This window comes from Pyrus communis, chromosome 2, assembly GCF_041283825.1.
Source record: "Pyrus communis isolate YQ-2024b chromosome 2, ASM4128382v1, whole genome shotgun sequence".
Taxonomy (NCBI): domain Eukaryota; kingdom Viridiplantae; phylum Streptophyta; class Magnoliopsida; order Rosales; family Rosaceae; genus Pyrus; species Pyrus communis.
The window spans coordinates 14,429,829-14,449,092 of NC_142566.1; the positions used below are offsets into that span (position 1 = coordinate 14,429,829).

Below are 19,264 nucleotides of genomic sequence, written 5' to 3' on the forward strand. Positions count from 1 at the left end.
GAGTTTGGTATATACCGAACCCAAACGTCTGATTTGTTCCAAAGCAATTCACTAGCATCTGTGAAAATTAATAACGTAATTTGATGAAACACAAAAGATGCAGGCTAGAAACTCATGTCAAAACACTCCAAAAACATGCATAAACATGATTGATTTTTGTCACTACGGTAAAACGCCACCTGCTTCTTAGTCTCTTGAGCTGAAATGTAGAAAACAAAGAAATTCTAGAATCTGCAAAGTAGTACTTTTCTCTAGATTTTTTGTGATTCATTAATTAATGCTTTCTATAAATTGAATTGAAGAACTGTTTAGTTTTGTACATTATGTGGGGATAGATGAAAATGCATTTGTAGTAATTGTGGAAAGATTATAGTCATTACATAAAAAATGGATATAGAATCATTATGTGGCTTTTATATACTTCCTTGAGTCTTCATTATCGATTCCTATGCTTGCTTTGTTGGTTTTGGTAGCATCACTGATGGTGTCGAAGGCATGGACACTTGAATCCTTTTATGTCTACTTCAGAGTCAGCATTGCTTGTTGTAAAAGACTATTATGTTGCAATTTTTGTGCCATAATATCTTAAGTAGGGATAGAGTCAACCCGGGTTGGGCTTCAACCCAATGGGCTTGGGTCCATATTTTCAAAGCCCATTTTAATCCGGCAAACAGATAGACCCATTTTCAGTCCATATTTTCGAGTTACCTGTTTGTCCAATTGGAAATTGATTCCGAAAATGTAGACCCGAGCCCATTGAGTAGGCCAATGATTGAAGCCCAACCAGGACCAACCCGCCCAATTACAATTTAATACCAAACTGCAACAAAACAACACTTTGAAAGGAAGAGAGTATTAACATAATTTCCTAACTCTAGCATTATCATTAGCAGGAATCGTCATCCAACAATCATCACATTACATGGTGAACAATCATCAATTTTTCATCACGTAATCCATGCAATTGAATTCTAGAAATATAATTAAAGGGTAAAACCTGAAGTTCATGCATGAAAGAAATTAAGACATTCAGTTAACTAACGCCCATCATTCGGCTTCAATAGCTTCCAATTCTTCCTTGACCTTATCAAACGTGGAAAACATCAACGAAGCATGTTGGCAATCTCTACAAGTGCATCAAGTGCAGATTCAAATGAGAGTTGTGCAGCCCGTAGCTTTGGCGAAACCAAACAGTCAAACATCAACAGTGACTTAGCTCGCTCATTCTGAAGTTGATGCTGGTTCAGCTTTAAATGGAGGTGGAGATCCATCCTTGTCCTTTCGTTGTGGTATCTACGGACTCATATTCATAAGTGCAGCTCTATCGTCATTGTTGGAGGATGCCCATTTACGTAATGTAAAACGATGAATTTGCTCTGCTCCACGATCAGATTGCTGGTTTACTTGCAGAAATGTACTTGCGTTGTAAGATTTCAGGTCCAAAAAAGCAGTGTTCACGCGTGACTCATCCATAGAATGTTGATCACTTGCTAATTGCAACCACCCCTGTTAGTGGTATACCTATTCCTTGTTACTATAACAATTCAAATCAAAGGTACACAAATAGAAATAGTATGATTTAATCTATTTTACTTGTCGGAGTGTTCGGGACAATGAATCGAAAGGGTTAAATAGCAGTCTATTGAATCTAGGAATTGCAACGAATTTTCATTGAATCGGAGAATGCAATTTTATCTCGTCCTTCTAAGCTCAGTGATTTAGGCTTTTCTTCCACGCTTAGTGATTTATGGTTTTCTTCCAAGCTTAGTGATTTAAGGTCTTCTTTCAAGCTCTGTGATTTAGAGTCTGCTTCTTCATGGTCTGCGAATTAGAGTTTGCTTTCAAGCTCTGTGATTTAGGGTGTCATTCGTCCATGCTCTGTGATGTAGGGTCTTCTTCTAAGCTTTACGACTTAAGAGCGTTTCAAGCTATGTTCTTCCAAGCTTTGTGATTTAGTATCGTCTTCTTCCAAGTTTTGCAATTTAGGTTATTCTTCCATCGAGAATTTTGGGATTCAATATGAAAACTCCTTACGTGATCAGTCATAAGCCATCACTGTCATTGAGCATTATGCACAATTAGGTCATTGTAATCAGCGGCATTACTAAAATTCAACTCATCACAACTTAGTTAATTTATATTTTATATTTTTGGGCCAAAGATACTTTCATAAACAACAAAGCAAACTAAAAGCGTTACAACTAGCTTAGATAAACAAATCTAACACCAATGACTAAAGAACATGAAAATAAAACAAACACAGGCAAATTATAACAAGAGCTCAATTCTTTCATAAAAAGGATTGGAGTGAGCTAAGTGCAGCATTTGCACCACATCATCAATGGTTTCTAAAATGGTTCATACTCTCTATATTGTTCTCCTTTCTTCTTTCAACTATAGACAGTCAGAGCCAGTGCATATTCTTCAAATAAAGATAACGAACATGAGACTGTTTTAAAATCCAAGTGTTACTTCAGATGTTCTCTAAGATGCCAATGGCCACAAATCGTTTCAAAACTCGAAAATGGAAATTCATTGTTTAATTTTGTGAGCTATCCAAAACTGATAATTTGTTCGACTATCCAAATCAAACAAGCCCGAGCAGATAAAAACATAATAAGAAACTATAAAGATGTTCACAAAAGGCAACAAACAAACACATCAATGACAAACCAAATAAAAGGACTACTGGCTTCTCGTCAATTTGTTTTGAATTAAGAAAGAATTACCATTACCTAGCTAACCAATCATTATCACCTTAACAGAAATTGAGAAAGCAAATTTAGGTATCACCGTGTTAAAGAACCAAAAAAAAAAAAAAAAAAGAAAAAAAAAAAAGAAAAAGAAAAAAAAAGCCTAAATGTGATCTAAATTTTAACATCCAATTGGTAAATTGAATTGAAGATTTTATTTCGAAAATGAAGGAATAAATTCAGAAATTGTCTTTAAGACTTCCAAGCTTCTTTTTTTTAGACAATGTGAGAGGGTACTTGAGCATAGATTGAGGCAAGAGACACAATTCTTAGAAAATCAATTCAGGTTCATGTTAGGGCACTCGACAGTAGAGGCAATCTATTTCTTACGAAGATCGATGGAACGATATAGAGATATGAAAAAGGATTTGCACATAGTCTATATATAATTGGAAAAAGCATATGATAGGCTCCCAAGAGAAATTCTTTGGAGGATTCTAGAAAATAAAGGAGTACCAGCAGCATATATCCAACCAATAAGGGATATCTATGGTGGAGCAAGGACTGCATTAAGAACTCATGAAGGACAAACTGAAAGCTTTCCATAACCATAGCTTACACCAAGGCTCAGCTTTAAGTCGTTACCTTTTTGTATTGGTGATGGACAAGTTAACGAGACATATTCAAAATGATATCTCTTGGTGCATGTTTTTCATAGATGATATAGTGTTGATAAATGAAATGCATGAGGGAGTAAATGGGAAGCTTAACCTTTGGTGGGAAGTGATGGACGCTAAAAGCTTAAGTAGGTAAAAAACAAGTATAAGTTTAATGGGAATGGGGGTCCAAATGAGGTAGGGATGAGGATTGGAGATTAAGAAGTAACAAAGAGTGACTGTTTTCGTTATCTTGGTTCTATCTTGCACAATAATGGAGAATTAGATTGACATCTCAACCATAGAATTCAAGCTGGATGGTTCAAGTGGTAAAGTGCATCGGGTGTATTATGCGATCGTCATATGTCACTAAAACTCAAGGGAAAGTTTTATAAGACAACAATAAGGTCAGCGATGCTTTTGGCACAGAATGTTAGGCGGTCAAAAAGCAACACGTACAAAAAATGAGTGAGAAGGAGATGAGAATGCTTCATTGGATTTTAAGAACGAGGATATCCAAGGTAAAGTAGTAATTGCCTCAATTGAAGATAAGATGAGAGAAAATCGATTAAGATAGTTTGGATACATGAACCAAGGACCTACAAATGCTACGATTAAAAGATGCGACTATAAGACGGAGGTTCAGGGAAAAAGGGGTAGAGAAAGACATAGAAAGACTTTGAAAGAGACTATAAGAAAAGATATGGATGAGTACTTGGAGCTAGGGGTGGGCACAGGTCGGGCCAAACCCAAATTTGAAAGGACCGGACTAGACCCATTTTGAACTGTAATGGAGTGAGTCGGGGCGGGTACAGAGATTCTAAGTTTTGCAACCGGACTTAACCCAACCTTTTTCAAATGGATCGGTTCAAGTTGAGTCCTCGGGTCCAATAACAATTTTTTTTTTTTTTTTTTAAACTTATTATTTGGAAACAACAACAAAGCCTTATCTCACTAAGTGAGGTTGGCTATATGAATCCGAGAACGCCACTGCACTCGGTTTTGTGTCATGTCTTCCGTTAGATCCAAGTAGTCCAAGTCTTTTCTTATAGTCTCTTTCTAAGTCTTCATAGGTCTTCCTCTACCGCTTTAGCCATGAGACTTTGTCTCATAATCGCATCTTCAAATCAGCCACCACAAAGAAATCAAAAGCCACCACCACCTCAACCACCAACCTCAGCAAGATTCAACACCACCCATCCACCAACGGTCATTTGTTAGACCATAAACAAGGGCAAAACTTTGAACGTTCTAGGAGTCCCTCTCTTTACTTCGCTGTACTCAAACACTGAGGCACACCACCACGATGGACCTTGTTGCTCAACAAACCTGTAGAGTTATGGACTTATGGATGCATGCACATAAAATCATGGATTCAGAGTTAAGGAGTAGTTTTCTTCAATAAACAGAGCCAGGACGTGATTAGACAAACAACAAATTTCTAAAGGTGTTCCTCTTCACTTGTAAGTGAGAGGTCTTAAGTTCAATTCTCGCCAAAGGCGAATTTGAACCATGTTATTGCTAGCCCATTGTGAGGTTAAGCCCAACCCCTTCCCTTTAGTGTAAATAATATCGTTTGTTCAAAAAAAAAAAAAAAAAAAAAAACAAAGGGAACGGGGTTTGTACCATTCGATTGCAAGATCCCTACATAGATAACAACATTCATGAGACATTGTCCTTAAAATTTTCCTTAATCTAAGCATTGGAAACGAAATTGAAGAAGGATGAGACTAAAATTTACCTTTGGGGCATCAGGTTCAAGAGAAATTTTAGGACAGTGAGTGAAATTAGCGTAGATATTTGATTTCCTAAACTGTAGGCTTTCCTTGTATATTTGGAGTTTGTATTGTATATATATTTACTCTTACTGAGATAAGATGTGAAAAGTTTGAAGGACGGATAGAGTTCTAGAAATATGGGAGGGATTGAGAGAAATGGTGAATATTGGATATTGGAGCTTAGATATGGCATTTTGGTGTGTTCTAAACAGGTCGGTCTAGGCCCTATGATATTAAAGTTTTGGACTCACCCTACCGGGTAAATACTTATGCCTTACCCCGACTCATATATTTTCTACTAAATTCACACCCACCACATACGCGCCTCGAATTGGGTGTACCCATCTTGACCTGTAGGTCCTAAACTCGTTTGGTCACCCCTACTTGAAGCTAATGGAAGACTTAGCCTAAACCGAGTGCAATGACATTATAGGATTCATACAGCTGACATCATTTAGTAGGATAAAGATTGGTGGTTGTTGTTGTAGAATGCTCATAGAACAAATTTAAACACATAAAATTGAAAACAACCTTGTTCAAGTAGTAGCTAAGTTCATCATATAGACACAAATTGTAAAGTATTTAATTCTAAAACACAAGTTTTTTATTTTTTATTTTTTTTTGTAAGGACAGACTATGTTTGCAAACGAACACATTAATAGATATTTGAAACAACATTTATATCAAATTAGCATAATTTGCACATGAAAATCCACAAAAAATAAATCTATGAGGGATGAATCAACTAAAACCAAATTGAAAGGTCGAAATTGGATAAACAGATTGAAACAAAATAATAATAATGATGATGATGAATCAGCTAAAACCAAATTGAAAGGTCGAAAATTGGATAAACATATTGAAACAAAATGATGATGATGATGATGATGATGATGATGATGATGATGATGATGATCATAATAATAATAATAAAAAATAAAATTGATATAATGCAAATGTAATACTAAATACGACGCCGAACAATAATAATGATGATGATGACGATGATGATGATGATGATGATGATGATAATAATAATAAATAAAATTGATATTATGCAAATGTAATACTAAATACGATGCCTTCAGCTTAAACAGTTGTTCAATCTATTATCTTAAAACTGACTATAGATATTAACAAAAAAACAAATTTAATTATAGTATATAAATTAAAAATAAATAAATAAATAAATTGATGCCACAATGAAAGCATTGTTTCTCAAAATGTGACAGCCCGTTCCGAAAATTTTTAAAACGTACGCGTGAAAAGACGATTTTGCCCCTAGTGTGATTTTTACGTTGTATGGTTGTTTTGAGCTTGGTGTGGCTGATTGTGGACCACACACACACTCTCCCATATTTTCCCTCACCCTTCCCTGTCCCTGCACCCTGTTCCGTGCCATTTCCCTTCCCATTTTCCCCTCCATTTGTACGGACATACCCCAAAACCCATGTAATCTTCACAGATCGAAGAAACAAAGTACATATTCATGCTCGTGAGGTTGGTAGAAGTTCAATCATACCCATTTCAGGTAAGGATACCTTCATTTTCACGTCGAACTTGGGATACCCCGATTTTGTCACTGTTCATGCACACGTAAATTCTTATATTTTTGGGAATTTCAAGCTTGTAGGAAGCTTGGTGAGGTCCTTAGGAGGCTCGGGGTGGTTCGTTTGAAGGTTTTGGACGTCGGGATCGTGAGTTTCGGGTATTTTCCCGGCCATATTCCGTGGATTTTAGCACTTGAAAGTGGTATGAACTTGTTCCTCTTGTTGTAAGCTTCAATTTGGTACCAATTTTGTGAAATTTGGTTGAAAAACGAAGAAGATAGGACGATTTGAAATTTTCCCAATTTTCCGGCGCCGTCGACGGCGCCGGAGCCTCGCTGGAGAAGACGATGGAATATTCCGTCAGTTTGGACGGAATATTCCTAACGCCGTTGACGGAATCTGTTAAAGTTAACGGAATATTCCTGACGGCGTTAACTGACGTCGTCAGCGTGCCAGGCACGTGCCTGCGCGTGGCCGGCGCGTGTGGCCGTGCCTTGGTCGGCGCGTGGGGGCGCGTGCGATGGTGAAAATTTTTTCTAAAAATATGGGGATGTTCCTGAGGTTGAGTAGATCACGTTGGTGTATTCATACACCCTATTTGAGCTTTGTATGAGAAGTTATTTCTTAAGGTTGGTTATGTGCTTTAAAATTAACGTTTTTATAGTTGTTTCGCATATAGGTGATACCTATCCCGAGGACAAGCGTGGTCACTCGAGGCAAGGGGGTTACGACCCTTCCACATACCAGTGAGTGGGCTTTTGGTTTTCCGTACATACCTATATACTTATACTTTTCCCAGAAAGTGATATGAAATGTTTATTCATTATATGCCATGCATTATATTGCCGTTTGTTATGCATTGTTAGTTGCATATATATATATATATGTATGTTTGGCGCTGCAGACGCACAAGTAAGTGTCAGGTGAGTATGGTTTATGTTTATGTTCAGTAGTGTTTTGAGATTCATAGAGAGCTTATAACCTGCACCCCCGGTGTTAGTGCTCCCGCCTAGAGTCGGGCACAGTCCTTCACGTGATGTTCACCTCTCGCACCACACGCTCATCTTGGATCCAAGTTAGGTGCACAGTCCTGTCGTACATACCACTTTAGGTGGTTCCGACTCGTAGGTGACCTGCGATTATTCGCCCAGCCTTCACGTGATCGTAGCACTTGAGCGTACTTATATTACACCCAGGCTTGTCGTACAAACCACTTTAGGTGGTTCCGACTCGTGTGCAGGTCTAGTTAGTGAGATGGAGATTTGAGCTCTAGATTCAGCCGTATAGGTCACGCTAGGTGACTTCGGCTGACAGATTATATGGCATTGATGTGATATTACCTGAGCACTTGCATTTTACTTCGAGGTTTTGGCATAGCATATTTTCCGAGCATGATTTATATATATGTGTATATATATATATATATATATATATTCTATTTTCTGGGAAGTATACTGGTTTTACGGTGAGGGATTAGAACTTGTTTATGAAATGGTTTTTGAAAAGCTTTGTTTTTGCCCATTCACGCTTTTGTTTTGCGCCCATCCAGGTTCTAGTTGGCTAGCACGTTTGGTGGCTTCCCTGAGGTTTTCCCCGACATATCTGACAGACTACCACCAGTGTAGGACCACCTTCGGGTGTGCTTTTGTTGTGTCGTTTCTCCCGGAATGCATTAGGTTTTCGTGCTCTGAACTTAGTGTTCACACTTACGCTTCCACTTGTTCGTTATTACTTTGTGTAAAGCTGGTTTTTATTTATTCGTACTACTTTTATTATTATTTTATTAGCTTCCGCATTGTGCACTTGGTTACGTCACTTTCACGTGACGGCCAACATGCCCTGATCTCGATCGAGGTGTGTCGCAAAATGTTCCATTTCAATAAGTACCTAAACTACACAGACAAAGCTGGATTGCAAGAAACTGAGGCAAAAATCTTTTAATAATAACCATAAACAATATGAACCAATGGAGAGAACTAGCAACGGAAAAATTGTAGAAATTACTTGAGATTTGGATTTGGATTTAGATTCGAATTGGAATTTGAGAGTTTGACCGGAGGAGAGTTAGCGCCACAGGAAAGATCCAGCCTTTTTCTTTAAGAGATAGAGCAGCAGAGAAAATGCGGGCGGGAATAAGGACAATAAACGTGTAGTTGAAAGATGAGTAACAATCGAAGAGTGTTGCTATATCACTCAATTGTTGTTTTAGTAAGATTTAGAGTTTTTGACAATGAGTTTTTGGAAAAATGAAGAAAATGTAGACTAACAATGGAGGAGAGTTCGTAGTTTTCGATATCATTCTATTCATCCACACTTCGATTCAAATAGAATGGAAACCATCACACATATAAAGTGATGCTGGCAAAGGACAAAACAATATCGTTGGGATTTCACACAGTTCACTCATGTGAGAGTGATCACGTGCACCGCACGGTTAAACCACAATTCACTTATACATGTGTCTTTGTTTACACCGTTTAGATGTTCTAATATAGGTCGTCCATTGCGTTTGACTATAACCTTCAATCTTCAAACCCTTTTCTTCTATTTTGAGCTGCACTAGGATGCAATCCATTCCTTTGATCTTCATGAGTAACATCCTTATGCTGCAAGACTCCCTTCTAAGGTTGTTGCTGATTTGACCCCAAGCATTCCTATGAGGTAATTAAACCTTTCCTTGGGCAAAGCTTTAGTGAAAATTCTGCAATTTGTTCTTCAGATTTGCAGTACACTAAATCAATCACATTCTTTTGCAAAGCCTCCCTAATGAAATGATATATTTTGTTGATATGCTTGGATCTCTAATGAAACACATGATTCCTTGTCACGGCAATAGCAGAGGTATTGTCACATATAATGGTGTTGCCTCAATTTGCAACTCACCAAAGTCTTCAAGAACAAACCTAAGCCATATTGCTTGAGTTGTGGCTTCTGATGCACTCACATGCTTAACTTCAGCAATGGAGAGGGCAACACTATGTTGCTTCACTGATGTCCAAGATAAAATGCCACTCCCAAAAGAGAAAGCATATATAGATGTGTTTTTCAAGTCATTCTCATCACCTCTCCAATCAATGTCACAGTAGCTAACTAGCATTCCTCTTTGCCCTTGACATGCTCAATTCCATAATCCAAGGTTCCCTGAATATACTTCAGTACTTTCTTAGTTGTACCAAAGTGTTTCTTTGTAAGATTGTGCATAAACCTTGAAATGAGACTTGCTGCAAACATTATATCAGGTCTAGTAGCTATTAAATACAGAAGGCTATTAACCATTTGCCTATAGAGAGCTCCATTTGCAAGCTCACTTTTATCTTTATTCTTTAGTTTCTTATTCACAGCAAGTAGGATACTCATTGGTTTGTAGTCTTTCAGCCTAAACTTATCCAAAAGAGTAAGTGCATACTTCTTTTGGTTTATAAAGATATTGTGTTCACCTTGAACAATTCCTATTCCAAGAAAATGATAAAACAATCCCATATCAGTCATTTCATATTTCTTCATCATATCTTGCTTGAATTCTTCAATTAGCATAGCACAGCTTCCAATGTACACAATATCATCCATATAGATGGATACAATTAGTGGTTCTTCATTTCTTAACTTGATGTATAATGTGGCTTCACTAGGATTTCTTTGAAAACCACAGCTTAGTAGATTAAGTGTTTATCTCATCATACCAAGCTTTAGGTGCTTGTTTTAGCCTATATAGAGCTTTCTTCAATCTATACACCTTGTCTTCATTCCCTGATTCCTTAAAACCACCAGGTTGATCAACATACACATCTATTTCTAGTACACCATTCAGAAATGCATATTTCACATTTAGTTGATATAGCTTCTACTTTCTTTATGCTGCAAGGGCAATTAAAGTCCTTATAATGTCAGGCCTTGCAATTGGTGCAAACGTTTCATTAAAGTTAATACCAGGCTTCTGTGAGTAACCTTTGGCAACCAATTTAGCTTTACGCTTCTAAATTGTACCATCAAGGTTTAATTTGGTTTGCAAACCCATTTTACACCAATCGTTAATTTCTTAACTCTGTCAACCAGCTCCCATGTTTGATTCTTTTCAGTCATTTCCAATTCAGCCTCTATGGCTTTGGACTAAGCTTTATCCCTATTTGCTTCTTCAAAAAATTATGGCTTAGCAATGCACATGTTGCATCTAGTGTAGACTTCATTCAGGCTTCTCATCCTCACTAGTGTTGAGCTATCAAAACTGGATTCACCAATTTCAGTGGCTGAATCCTGAAATTTTGGTGAATTAACAACTTTCCCTTTTAACTGCATATCACAGTGTGTCACTAAGTTCTGATATGAAACTTCAATCTGTAGATTCACTGGGATAATGCTTGAACTCATTTCTTCACTCTTCCAATCCCATTTTGAATTTTCATCAAAGATTACACTTCTAGACAATATAATCTTCTTGATTTACAGGTTGTAAATCCTACAACCTTTCTCCGCTTTACCATATCCCACAAATATACCTTTCACAAATGACTCTTGTAACTTGTGTCTCAAGTCACTAGGAATATGACTATAGCATACACAACCAAACACCTTCAAGTGCTTAATTCCTGGTTTTCTTCCACTAAATGCTTCAATTGGAGTTTTCTCTGCAAGTGCTCTTATAGGACATCTATTCAGTATATAAACTATAGTGTTGATAGCTTCACTGCACAGAAAATAGGTAAGTTCTTTTCTTGCAACATGCATTTTGCCATTTCCACAATTGTCTTATTCTTCATCTCTGCAACTCTATTTTGTTGAGGGGAATAGGCAACTATTACCTATTTTTCAAGTCCATGATCTTCACAAAACTTCATAAATTCACCTAAGGTGCATTCTCCACCTCTGTCACTTCTCAACTTCTTAAGCTGATATCTAGATTACAGTTCAACCATTACTTTGAACTTCTTGAAAACATTGAATACTTTAAACTTGAACTTGAGAAAGTAAATCCAACACATTCTTTCAATCATCAATGAATGTGAGAAAATACTTGTTTCCTCCCATTGAAGTGACCTGCAGAGGACCACATACATCACTGTGCACTAACTCAAGAGGATATTAAGCCCTCAAAGTCACTTTTATACTGAAAGCTTCGTTGTGTTGTTTTCTAGTAGCACAACTTGCACATACACCATTGTGTTCTTTCAACTCAAGTAGTCCAACCACCATTTCCTCTTATTTTAACATTTCCAAAGTTTTGAAGTTTAAATGCCCCATTCTCCTGTGCTAGCACCATGCATCCTCCAACATTGTGACTTTTCTTGCAGCAGGGGTAACATTCTCCATCATTAGAGGGAAGCATCTGGTACCACTGATTTGAACAATTGCCACTAGACATTCTAGCTTTCTCTAGGGTTTCATACGTATGAACTGCTATTACTCAGCAAACTATCCTATCTAATTAGGTCAACACCCTTTCGCCCACGTAAGGTGTCAAGGTAGATTGACTGGCAGAGCTGATATGCCAGCCCATGCTGCATAAAGAGCAGACGTCCCTACTCTGAACAGAGGACATGTCAGACAAGACAGGTTCTGCCACTAAACCTCCACTTGTTTTGATAACTCAAAGAAGTGTCAGAAGCTTAGGCTGGATCTTCTTGACTTATAAATAAGAGACTAGACTCCTCATAGAGGGGGTTAGACACTCTAAACTCACAAAAACTTAAACACTCCCACTTTATACATAGCCTAACTTGATTGTTGGAGCACCTACATCGGGAACCACCACCTACAGTGTTCGGCATAACAGGCTTTGCTTGGCTTTGGTTTGTGCAGGTCAGGTTCCCTGCAGCTGTCCGAAAAACACTCTAACAGAAATGTTCATACAATGATATAAAAGCTAAAACATTAAATTATTCTTGGTGGTGAATTGTCTCTAAGTCCATGTTGAACTGCTTCAGTCTAGAAGTTGTCTATCAACACAAATTATAACTCTAAAAATGACCGCAGAGCTAATGCCAATCATCTATCCTTTCCACATAATCTGGAGGTGGATGGATCAGAGGTTTATTAGGAGATGCAAAAGTCTGATAGTAGTTGTGCATCTGGTGCATCCACTCCTTGAACCAAAAAAATCCACAACAGGGTTATGTAGTCAGACATACCTATCAATCTCGAATTGGTCCTAAAATAGACAACAAACAAATTGTTAGTTTAAAAATACACTAAATAAGTAAAATTAATAAAATATTAAATTAAAAAACGCACTAACCAAGAGCGTGCCATTATTGCCTCATTTACCTCGGAGGCATGCTTCTGCCATCTCAAGGTTTTCATTGGGCACTTGGTGCGGGTGTTGTCTCTTATACGTGCACTCAACCGCATGTCGACATAGATGTCTGAATGCATACGTCGTGGATCGTAAACAACCCTGATCCTGCCGTGCTTCATGCAAGAAATTCTAATAATTGTAATACGTCTCCAAAATTACTAATGTTTCAAACAAATTTCTAATATTTCCTACAAATTTTTAATATATCTAACATTTCTAAAAATTTCTAATATTTTGGAAAAAAAAAAATTCTAATATTTCAATTTTTTTTTATAATATTACCAAAATTCCTTAATTATTGTAAAATTTCTAATAACTCTAAAATTTTTAATATTTCCTCCCCATTCTCCCAGGTACAATCAACAGAATAAATCAGACAAGATGAGATTGATACTCAGAGAAAGTTTCTTTAACACAACCGAAGTAAATCTTGCACACTAAGAAAGAATGATTCTTTTCGTAATGATCAAGAAAGGCTAACACTTTCTTGAAATATTCTTATTCAACAAATTGATGAGCAGATTTTCCTACTATCTCATGAAATTCTTCCGTAAACAAAAAAATCCCCAAATTTCAAGAAACCTAACATCTTGAATCAAAGATTGTATAAAGATTGCAGACCACACCGCATACCAAGCTTGTAAGAAATATCGTAATCCCAGAATACCAGAATATAATCCAGGACACCAAGAACCTATGAAATAATCGCAAAATGAAGAAGTTGAGGGAGAGAATAATCATACAGATGGAAGCCAAAATATACGACCATGACCTGCGACGATACCATATTAACAGAGAAGGAAGAAGAAGATCAAATGATGAGCGGGAAACATAAGCTTTTGAGAGAAGCTTTGATTTGGATTATTACATCCTCTTCTAAATGATATGTACACTTTGTTTACATATAAACGTCTTACACTCACAATTACAACATTACCCCTTAACCAACTCAATCCTTATAACTACCTTAGGCCTGGCAATTCCAGACACGATCCGATAATCGGACACGACACGATACAAAATTAACAGGTGTTCGGGTTGACACGATAATGAATCAGATCATTATCGGGTAACTCGATAAGCACTTGTTAAGATAACGAGTTGGTTTAGGTATACACGTGGGTAAAACGATACACAATAAGCAAAATATTAATTTTATAATTTTAAAATCCTAAAAAAATATTATAATAATTATATATATATTAATTTAACAATTTTATACCCCTAAAAACTATAATAATTATATATATATATATTAAATATTAAAAATTGGTGACCACTGGATCGGCTTAAATATACATACCATTCAATTTCTTAAGTGTTATACGTACAAAATAAATAAATTTAAATTTGCTTATTACACACACACACACACACCATTGAACTTGATGGGATACAAATTCTATGAAACTAGTTTCAACGATCCAACCGTCAAACTTATTTGCATATGCATCGAGATCGCATCAGTAAAAAATCACAAAAAACAAACATTCAGAGATCAAGTAACGGGACAAAACTTTTTGACGGTTATCAAAGAAAAATCACAATTTAACGGTTATTATAACTCCGATTTTGATGATTTTTTACAGCTACACTCCTTGACCATATACAAATATAATGAATGAACTCGTTCTTCAATTTAAAATATTTACACTAGTGGATACCACAAAATCTTATGTTATACTTAATGAAAGTATGAATAAACTCTTAAGTGTTAGTGAATCTATTATTTTGATAGGATATGCATTCCACAAAACTAGTTTCAACGATCCAACCGTCAAACTTGTTTGTATATACTTTGAGATCGCATACGCCAAAAATTGCAAAAAACAAACATTTAGATATCAAGTAATGGGACAAAACTTTTCGACGGTTATCAACGAAAAATCACGATTTAACGGTTATTTTAACTCTGATTTTGATGATTTTTTACAGCTACACTCCTTGACCCTATGTGAATACAATGAATGAACTTGATCTTCAATTTAAAATATTTACACTAGTGGGTACTACAAAATCTTATGTTATACTTAATAAAAGTATGAATAAACTCTTAAGTGTTAGTGAATTTATCGTTTTGATGGGATATGCATTCTACGAAATTAATTTCAATGATCCTACCGTCAAACTTGTTTGTATATGCTTCGAGATCGCATAAGCTAAAAAGCGCAAAAAAACAAACATTCAGAGATCAAGTAAAGGGACAAAACTTTTTGACGATTATCAACGAAAAATCACGATTTAACGGTTATTTTAACTCCGATTTTGATAATTTTTTTACAGCTACACTCATTGACCCTATATGAATACAATGAATGAACTCAATCTTCAATTTAAAATATTTACACTAATGGATACCACAAAATCTTATGTTATACTTAATGAAAGTATGAATAAACTCTTAAGTGTTAGTGAATCTATTGTTTTGATGTGATACGCATTATATGAAACTAGTTTCAACGATCTAACTGTCAAACATGTTTGTATATACTTTGAGATCGCATACGCCAAAAATTGAAAAAAAAAACATTCAGAGATCAAGTAATGGGACAAAACATTTCGACAGTTATCAACGAAAAATCAATGATTTAACGGTTATTTTAACTTCGATTTTGATGATTTTTTTACAACTACACTCATTGAACCTATATGAATACAATGAATGAATTCTATCTTCAATTTAAAATATTTACCCAACCACAAAATCTTATGTCATACTTAATGAAAGTATAAATAAACTCTAAGTGTTAATGAATCTATCGTTTTGATGGGATATGCATTCTACGAAAATAATTTCAACAATCCAACCGTCAAACTTGTTTGTATTTGCTTCAAGATCGCATACGTCAAAAATCGCAAAAAACAAACATTCAGAGATCAAGTAACGGGACAAAACTTTTCAACGATTATCAACAAAAAATCACGATTGCACGGTTATTTTAACTATGATTTTGGTGATTTTTAACAGCTACACTCCTTGACCCTATATGAATACAATGAATGAATTTGATCTTCAATTTAAAATATTTACACTAGTGAATACCACAAAATCTTATGTATGATGATCGATGAAAATTGAGGATTTTGTTAAATGAATAACATGCAAGTTTTGAGTTCTATTGACAAGGTTTAAACTTTTGAGAAAGGCTTCACAATCTTGGAAAGAAAAACTCTTTCATTTTGCATATCCTTGCACATTTAATATTTTGTAATAGACTAGTAGTGTATGGATGTTTGTTTGTTAGGCTCTTATTTTCAAGTGTAGATGTAATACTTAAACGAAAAATATGTTTTAATATTTTGAAGTAATATTTATGTGGCAACGTGTGGTATGTGCAAATTTAAGAAAAAAAAATATTTTTCTTAACGGGTCATAACGAGTCATAACGGGTCGGGTCACTTTGCCTGTTGGGTAAAGTGACTAGACCTGTTAAGGACCCGTTAAAATAATGGTTGTGACACGACACGACCCGTTAAGATAACAGGTATTACATAAAAACGATACGAACACGACAGACACGACGCCTAAACTACCTCAACTAATACCAACATCACAAGTGTCACTATGGTTATTAAAATGCAGCTACACTTTGACAATTCATGTTGTATTCTAGAATATAGGCCTACATTACTGGTTGGGCTAAGTGACGTTTTTATAAACTTATCTCATATTGTCTTGTGTTTCAATGTTCATGACTACACTTGATAGGCTTTTATGTCCAGTAATATAATAAAAGAACCAGTGTGCATGCTCATCTATTCTAGGTCAAAGTATAATTTTAAGCATCTCACAAAAAATGACGTAGAATTTTTTGCAGCTGCTTTAACCAAGAACACATACAGGTAGGCCCTTAAAGAGAAAATTTGTACCCTTTCTTTATAAAGTGTCCACATAAGAAATGAAGAAAGACCACAAAGCAACAAATCCCTCACTCACTCTCTCAAGCTTAAACCATCACCACCAAACCACAAAACAAAAACAATAAAAAAGGAAAGTGATACCAAATTGAAAAGAAAAAACACAAGAAAATAATGGTCATGAACAACCTTCACTTACACTACTCTACTCAGAAAACCATCTTAGCCCTGAGAATAATAATCTCCTCTATTTTCTTTGTCTTTTCTTCACTAATCACTATCCATGGAAATTCAATTAAATCCCACGTCTTCATCTATGCAGGCTGCTCCCAAGACAAATACCAACCTAACTCACCCTTTGAAGCCAACCTCAACTCTTTCCTTTCATCAGTTGTCAGCTCATCCTCTCAAGTCTCTTACAACAATTTTGCTGTCGGAAATGGAAGCACAACACCAGAAGGCTCCATCTACGGCTTGTACCAGTGCCGGGGTGACTTAAAGATTTTCGACTGCTCAAAATGCATCGAAAGTGCAGTGAATCAAATCACTTTGGTATGCCCCTACTCTTATGGGGCTTCCCTGCAGTTAGAAGGATGCCTTGTAAGATATGAGCATGTCGACTTCTTGGGCAAGCTTGATACAAGCCTTAGGTATAGAAAATGCAGTAAAAGTGGTGTGAACGATGATGTCGAATTCTTTAGGCGAAGAGATGATGTGCTTGCTGACTTGCAAAGAGCAAATGGTTTTAGGGTTAGCAGCTCTGGTTTGGTTGAAGGGTTTGCTCAGTGTTTGGGGGATTTGATCCAAAATGACTGCTCTTCTTGTATTGCTGATGCTGTGGGAAAGTTGAAGAGTTTATGCGGATCGGCTGCAGCTGTTGATGTGTTCTTGGGTCAGTGTTATGCCCGCTATTGGGCTTCTGGCTACTATGAAGTCTCAGGTGCAATTCACGCTCACCTTCTCTGCACATAGTAGCAACATTGAATGCAAAACCATAACAAATTCAGATTAAATTCGTCCTTTGGACCATAAATTAAAAAATGATGTCGTAGAGAAAAGAAATGATCTAATATGTCATTCAATATAGAATTTTTCCTAATTATACAACTTTTATATAACTGAATTAGTTAGATAAATTTTTGAAATTAAAATAGTTGTAATGTTAGGTCCACAATTTTATTTAATTCAAATAACATGTTGACCACTTTAGTTATTGAAAGCAAAACAGGAAAAACTCATCAAACCTCCATTAATTCCTTGAGAATTTGTACACTATCATTTTCTGATTTGCTTAACAATTTGCTAGCCATATAGTTGATTATATGCTTTGATGTACTGATCAAGATGTGTTGCTCTATTCTTTTAAGTAGTCAAATAGGACATATTCCACACTCAATTACTTGAAGGTGAATAAATATATACTATTAGCTCCATGTTTTCTTCGAATCGAATATATAACTTAGAGAAGGGTTTCAAATTCTATTTAGACTCTCTCAAAAATAAGATGATGTGTAACTTGTTGACACTTGTAATATTTATTTTTAGTGTTACAATGCACTCAAGTTGGAACATAGTTATAAGGTAAATATTAGGTGTTACATGTCCTACTCGGATTTGCTTCTATGAGAGGTTGAGTAGCAATCCTTGAGTTAGAAATTGCATATTTATTTAGAAAAAAAAAGATAAGAATATGGAAAAGTTGTAAGCACTCTTATATATGTGGTGGTGGCAGCTAATTTGCTTAGTCTCCAATAAAAAGTTTATGTATTATGAACTAATAGTATTAATTCCTCTCACTTTTTCTTTTTGTGTTTGTATAGATTCCTCTAACGAAGACAATGCAGGAAAGACAGTGGCCATTATTATTGGGGCAGTAGCAGGTTTAGCTGTTCTAATTGTTCTTCTCTCAGTTTGCAGGAAAACGATGGGTAAACAAAATACAAATATTCTCCCCTAACATAATATTGTGTGCGTTTACAATATATATATATATATATATATATATTTATATATCATCACCCAATTTTTGCTTATTGGTAGTTAATCATGTTTACAGGTTAATTAAGGGGATGGAGAGATCTCTGGGACTTTCTTTTGAAGATATGGAAGATACATAATCATTAAAATGGAAGGCCACAAATTGGCGTTGGCTTTAATATTCTTGTGAAAGCTCTGTGCCTTCAACTTTTTGTCTCTTTTAATACCAAATGGTATTCTCCAAAAGAAGGTGGTGTTATCCTATAGCATAAAGTAGCACTCTAATTTCCATCAACTTCAAAAGGGCTGCTGATCCTCTTTAGCTTCAACAAAAATCCCTCTCTTTTTTTCCAATTTATTTTAGGTATTTAAGCAACTTTCTTTTTGTAAACGGCAAACCCATCAGCGTTTTGCTTTTTCTTTTGGTGGCCAATTTCTCTAAAATGTGTCCCCCTTCGTGCGT

General features: G+C 35.9%; 1 protein-coding gene and 1 pseudogene across 1 annotated transcript; one reads left to right on the forward strand and one right to left on the reverse strand.

Moving 5' to 3' along the window:
- Window positions 1-1,047: 1,047 nt before the first annotated feature.
- Window positions 1,048-1,875, reverse strand: LOC148698614 (uncharacterized; annotated as a pseudogene).
- A 14,999-nt stretch (window positions 1,876-16,874) lies between these two features.
- On the forward strand, window positions 16,875-19,264 carry LOC137746549 (plasmodesmata-located protein 8-like). Its single transcript, XM_068486565.2, has 3 exons — window positions 16,875-17,764; window positions 18,645-18,752; window positions 18,881-19,264. Exons 1-3 carry the CDS (start codon window positions 16,999-17,001, stop codon window positions 18,883-18,885), a joined length of 879 nt encoding a protein of 292 aa, XP_068342666.2. The 5' UTR covers window positions 16,875-16,998; the 3' UTR covers window positions 18,886-19,264.

Coding starts and splice junctions, on each gene's coding strand:
- LOC137746549 (XM_068486565.2), top strand. CDS start 16,999: ATGGTCATGAACAACCTTCACTTACACTACTCTACTCAGAAAACCATC. Junction 17,765..18,644: donor TGGCTACTATGAAGTCTCAG/GTGCAATTCACG, acceptor GTGTTTGTATAG/ATTCCTCTAACGAAGACAAT.